The 5,899-nt window shown below is 47.0% G+C and overlaps 1 protein-coding gene across 1 annotated transcript; it reads right to left on the minus strand.

Moving 5' to 3' along the window:
- Positions 3,427 to 5,469, minus strand: LOC109830753 (arginine-glutamic acid dipeptide repeats protein-like). Its single transcript, XM_020398115.1, has 3 exons — positions 5,006 to 5,469; positions 4,746 to 4,915; positions 3,427 to 4,568 (listed from the first exon to the last, which is right to left on the minus strand). The coding sequence occupies exons 1-3, from the start codon at positions 5,467 to 5,469 to the stop codon at positions 3,427 to 3,429; spliced, it is 1,776 nt and encodes a 591-aa protein (XP_020253704.1).

Here is a 5,899-nt window from a genome sequence, read left to right on the forward strand (position 1 = left end):
TATCTTCTCGGGATAGAAGCTGTCGAGCCCTGACTATATAAGAACTAGTCCACGTGGCCGACTCCAATCTTTGTACGAAGGGAGTATAAGCATCATCCCCTTCATGCACTCCCGTCATTAATGAAGGGCAATGCAACACGAACCAGGCCATTAAATATGTGTATGGCACTGGTACACGTGGTTGAGGAGCTTTTCCAGCTTTCTTCTTAGCGGCTTTGACTCTCGAAGCACTGAGGAGTTCTGAAGTCAACACCCTCAGGCCATTCTGAATACAGCCAACCATAGCAGTAAGGAGGCTCACAGGTCTCCCATGCGCTAGCAAAACAGCTGGGTACACTACCTCAGCTAATATTGCCTCTATCGGTCTTGACGGTACCACGCACCGCTTCAACCAAATCATGAAGAAGCCTGCAAGCAGAGCCGTGTCAGAGATAGGAACTGTGGCTTGGTAGTGGAAATTTTCGAATTCGACACCAGCTTCAAAATCATCCTCGGTATGCTCTGTCTTATAGGTAGCACTGGAAGCCGTAATTCGAGCTTTGGCATCCTTAAGAGAGAGAACTGCAACGCGGTATACGGCTACATCTTTTTGGTTTAAATTCTGAAAGAGGTAGTCTGCCCACGTGGTATGCATAATGCCCCCTCCACGCATCCCAAAGACTTGGGCACATATGTGGAAGTGGCACATCAGCTCCCAGAAAGTAGCACAAATTTCCGGGTGCGCCACCTTCAGTAGAGAAAGTTCCTCGGTGGTGGGAATGAACTCCTCGTAGGGCATTTTTCCAAGCGACAGCCCCGACACTGCCTGCATCTCATGAAGAGCAAAACCTAACTCTCCAGCAGGCGTAAAGAATGTGCAGCTGTCAGGGTTATATTTCTCCAACATAGCGAAGAAATTATGAAGACTCTGCACGACTCCCTGTCGTGTAGCTAACACCGGAATTGTGAGACCCGATTGAGTGAGCGAGTCCTTAAGCTCTTCAAGAACAAAGTCAACCATACGGGTCCACCAACCTCCTTCTCCGGAACAGATCCATCCAGGAGATCTGAACGTCTGGGTAGAGAATTCACCCTGAGTTGCAAGGAATTGGCGAATAAAGATGTTCGCTGGACGTGGCATCTCCTGAACCAGCTCCTTCTTCTCAAACAAACCAGGTCTTAACCCCTTTAGTTGCCCCCCGATTTGCGTACGAGCTCGCCGACCAAATCCAAGCGACACATTCTCCTTCTCTTTTACTATGTCGAAGGTCAAGCCCCGACGGCAGCTCACATTCAGAAAGTAGGAGAGAGGGTACATCCTCTTCATGCTAGGGAGAAATAAAAAGCGATTATCAACTCTCCGCAGCAGCTTTGAGTCTTCCATACATGTGAGATGATCATTAGCTGGTATGCGATCTCCAAATATGAACGCTGGTTTAGGAAACTGGGCACGGCCGACAGGGGTCTCCAAGTCCAAGTCAGTTATCAAAATCCTGAGAGTAGAGCATTGAGGGAATTTAATCATTTCCGCTCTTTCCGAATCAGGAAAAGTACACAATGGAATTTGGTTCTGAAGACTGAATATTTCATTCGCGTCAGGTCCCCCGATGTACCCAAAATGATGCTCTTGTGAAAGTGGCACGTTTGGGAGAAGTACTGCACAATCAAAAGCAGAAGTTAGCGGCGAGCTATCAACATAAAGGCATAGCCTGAAACATAAAGGGTTAAAGGCTCATGTCGAAATCTCCAACGCGAAGGTCGAACCTCGTGTCAGAAATCTCCAACGCGAAGGTCGAACCTCGCGTCAGAAGCCTCAAACGCGAAGGTCAACCTCGCGTTGAAAAACTTGAACGCGAGGGTTGAGACCCACATGGGATCCTAACCCCGCGTTTTCATTGAGTTGAAACGAGTCATCTTCCTCGTTATCAAGAACCCATCTAGGGTTTTCAGAGAACTTGCCAAGGCAAGTTATTTCGGGTGGCACTCACCACGACAGGGAAGCCCCCGCAGCAGCGGTGACGACGACGATGTCCCCGCATGGACAAGAGCACCGCCGGCGTCCTCAGCCGACGGCACTTCGGAAGTCGCTCCGGCGACTTTCTTGGAGTTCGAACCTCTTCTCCGAGGCGCCATTGATGCAGTCGATCGGAGGAAATTCCTTTGAATGAGGGAGACGAAGACCGTCGGAGATCTCACCGGAATCAAACGAGAATTCTCGTTCTTGAAAATAGTCGAAAGTCTTGAAAGTCAAGTGACTTTTGATATGACCACTCAGGTCTATTTATAACAGCCACCAAGCTGTTAAGATGGCACAGGATTCTAGGAATGAATCCCAACCATCTTTCAAAACGCGAAGCTCACATCCGCGTTCAAGTTTCCCAAATGCAAAGCCCAAGCCAACGTCACAAGGCCTGAGCCTCGCGTTTCAAATATTAAACGCGAGGGTCACCTCAGCGTTGCAATTCTTTTAAATGAAGAATATGCACTGGTAAGCCTACTTAACAGAGTGGTAATCAAAACCTCTGTATCTCTTCAGCAGAATTCAAATTCTCATTGGGTTAATACTACACCCCAAAATCCACTTATCAATTCTCAAAAAATAGAATGATAAGTCTCCAACTCATTGTCGATTTATTGGCTCTCCTCAGCAGAGCAATAAATAACTCGTTTTCAGTGGGGTAATAAACTCCCCCAAAATCTTGATCAAATCACAAGTCTTATAACTCATCACTCCGATGATAAAACATATAGCAGTTCTCCCCTGTGAGACGCTATAATATTCTTTCCCCACAAATGTCACGTTAAAATCACACCTCTGACAAAATCAACTTATCGATTCTCGTCAATAGAACGATAAGTCCTCAAAATTGCCCTGATCGCAATATTTCTTCTGTCACGTTAAAATCACACCTCTGACAAAATCAACTTATCGATTCTCGTCAATAGAACGATAAGTCCTCAAAATTGCCCTGATCGCAATATTTCTTCTGTCACGTTAAAATCACACCTCTGACAAAAATCAACTTATCGCTTCTCGTCAATAGAACGATAAGTCTTCAAAATTGCTCCGATCGCAATATCTCTCTTGCTAAGTTAAAACTACACCTCTAGCATTTATAGACTTCTTTCAGTGTTTAAAGCAAAACATAACACAGGAAGAATTCTATTAGTCAACCCTATTATGGGAGTATTCGTCCTCAGCAGTTTGAAACTTTCTAGAGTTGTCTTAAATGATAATAAAGAGAGTTCTCTGCAACAGAACCATTGTGGAGGTATATTCTAAGTCAGGAATACATCTCAGGCATTTCTCGTGACTTGTATTTAAAATCAAAAAATGATAAATGCAAGAAACAATGAGAAGTCAATATCACTTTTTATTCAAGAACCAAAAGAAAGTGATACAAAACAAACTTTGTTCTTGTCAAAAGAACATTACAGAAGCCGAGCTCACTCATGCATTAAATCAAAAGAGATGAGTTGAGCCTTGAGTTCAGCTAGCTCCGCCTCGTGGTTAGCTCGCACCATAGCTTCAGCCTTTGCTCGGAGTTCATCCTCGCTGGGTATGATGATGGCCGCCATTTCCTTTCTGGCGTCTTCCAGAGCTTGAGCTTGTGCATGATACTCCAAAGTACTAGCTGCATTCTGGGTACTAAGGATGTTGACAATGCCTTCTTCGCGGGAGAGTTCAGCTTTCAATCGCAGGACTTCGGCTTCAGCTTCAACCAGTCTGTCCCGAAGCGAATTCATAGAAGCAGTTGAGCGTTCTAGTTCTTCTCGCTTCCGAGTGTTACGCTCACGAAGCTCTGCAATCTGACGCTCTTTTTCAGCTAAGTCCCGTTCTAGCGTCTCTCGGTGTATCACCTCAGCGACCTGAAGACTAGCCAAAGTGGACATAATTTGCGGCTGAAGGTCACTATGGCCCATGGTCTCGAAGCGTTGTAATTTCGCCTCCAAACGAAGGATAATCTCTGAGCAGCGTTCGAACCATCGAGTTTCGCCCACACTCCTGACCCCGTTTAAGCCTGCTTCCAGCAGAGGTCGAAAGGAGTTCAAAGTTCCTTGACCATTCATCAAGGACTCGACTACCGTCTTCGCAAGACTGTTTAGGTACACCAAGGAGATTTGGAGGAATTTAGGTGCATTAGCGAGACTGACAATTGCACCCGAAGATACCCCTTCAGCAGCTGAGATTGATGCGTTAAGATGATGACTAGCAGGCGATCCAGGTGCTGAAGCTGCAGAGGCGATTGAAATGTTCAATTGCGAAGGGCTTGAGGTCAAAGCCATTAATGCTTTCGCTTGAGAAGAGCTAGGCCCAGCCTCCGTTGGGGTGAGTGAGATCTTCATCACCGCTTTTGGTGAAGCAGCTACTACAGAAGAGTCAGGCAGGGGTTGCTCTTGCATAGGGGCTGATACCTGCACGAGCTGTTGTTCCGGAGGAGGAGTAGCGGCAGTGGTTTCAGGCAACGCTACAGGCGGAACAGTCGCCGTAGGAGAACCAGGTAAATGTTGCTCTTCTAAAGGAGCCGACACTTGCGCAGGTTCTTGCTCTAAAGGAGCAGCTGAAGTAGTCCCGGGAGTAGGTGAACCTGCACGAAAAAACGGTCGGAACGCAGAAAAAGCATGTGGAAGAAGTCGAAACAAACCAAGCTTACCGGTAAGATAAAAAGGAGTATAACCTGATGCTTTATCAGACGGGACCTTGGGAGCATCATCATCAAAAGTGGTGACGTCATCAATGGAATCATTCTCATCGTCATCTTCACCTTCACCTGACATGTTACCAACATCGGCGTCCTCATCACCTCTATCTTCATCAGCTGCATCACCAGTTGGGGAGTCGTCATAATCAACTCGCTCCTCATCACCCGGAACAGCTGAAGACTCCGGAAGACTTGCACCAGCGGCTGGGCTTTTCATAAGTCCCGTTGTAGGACTAGGCATTAAATCATCAGCTTGTGACATTAATGCTGAAGGAGAAGGAGGTGGATTATCTTCAAGGCCCCCTGGTTCCAATGCAGGAGACCTAGGAAGATCCATCACTGGTGCAGATTCTGCGTCTGCCTCCAATAATTCATCCTCTTGGTCCTCGGGAGGATGGTAGGAAGAGGCTTCGCCCGATAAAGCTGGGCCGTGAGAACGAAGGCCAGCTCTATGCGGCAGGCCCGCCACGGACGATTCCTGTTGTTCTTCATTTATAGCAGCTTTGATGGCCTCAGCCATCAACTTAGATTTTGGCTGGTTTTTGGGAGGAGAATCCACCAGAAGTTTCCGACGAATCTGTTTATCATATTGGCCGGCTTCATCAGCAGAAAGTTTTCTTTTCCCAGCTGCTCTTGTCATAGGAGGATCAGCCGCTCGTTGTTCTTCCACTGGAACAGGCTCAGCTCCTTGTTCCTCTTCCTGTTCGGCAGGCTGACTCTCGATGGATAGAAACTCATCGATCCCCCTCAAGCGAGACGTCTTAGACCCCTTTCTTGAATTATACATATGCCTAATGTCCTTTAGGCAAGATGTATTCAAGTTGAAGTTGGGAGTCTGAGAAGCAGCGTAATACCAATTGCAGAAGCTGATGGAGGTATAGGAATTAGCGGTTTTGTGGGGAAGCTTGAAGACGGCTTTGGTACAGCCTGCTACAGAATAATACCAGGCCCTGGCTCCTTCATATAAGTTGGCTATAACTGAGAGTTGAGGACGAGGGTTCCCGACATACAACTGATCATACCCAAATTGGAGAGCAAACCTATAGGGTTGGTAAGGCTCGACGAAACAGTTGACGCCTTGCCGAAAGATCAGATAGCCTGGCCTGATGGATAGAAGCCAGTGGAAAACACCCCCGCTCAGCTGAGTGAATCCATTAGGACCTGCCGTATCCTGATATTCTGCTCCACAAATGGGATGAATGAATCTCCCCGGGGAG

This window comes from Asparagus officinalis, chromosome 2 (assembly GCF_001876935.1).
Source record: "Asparagus officinalis chromosome 2, Aspof.V1, whole genome shotgun sequence".
NCBI classification, from domain to species: Eukaryota; Viridiplantae; Streptophyta; class Magnoliopsida; order Asparagales; family Asparagaceae; genus Asparagus; species Asparagus officinalis.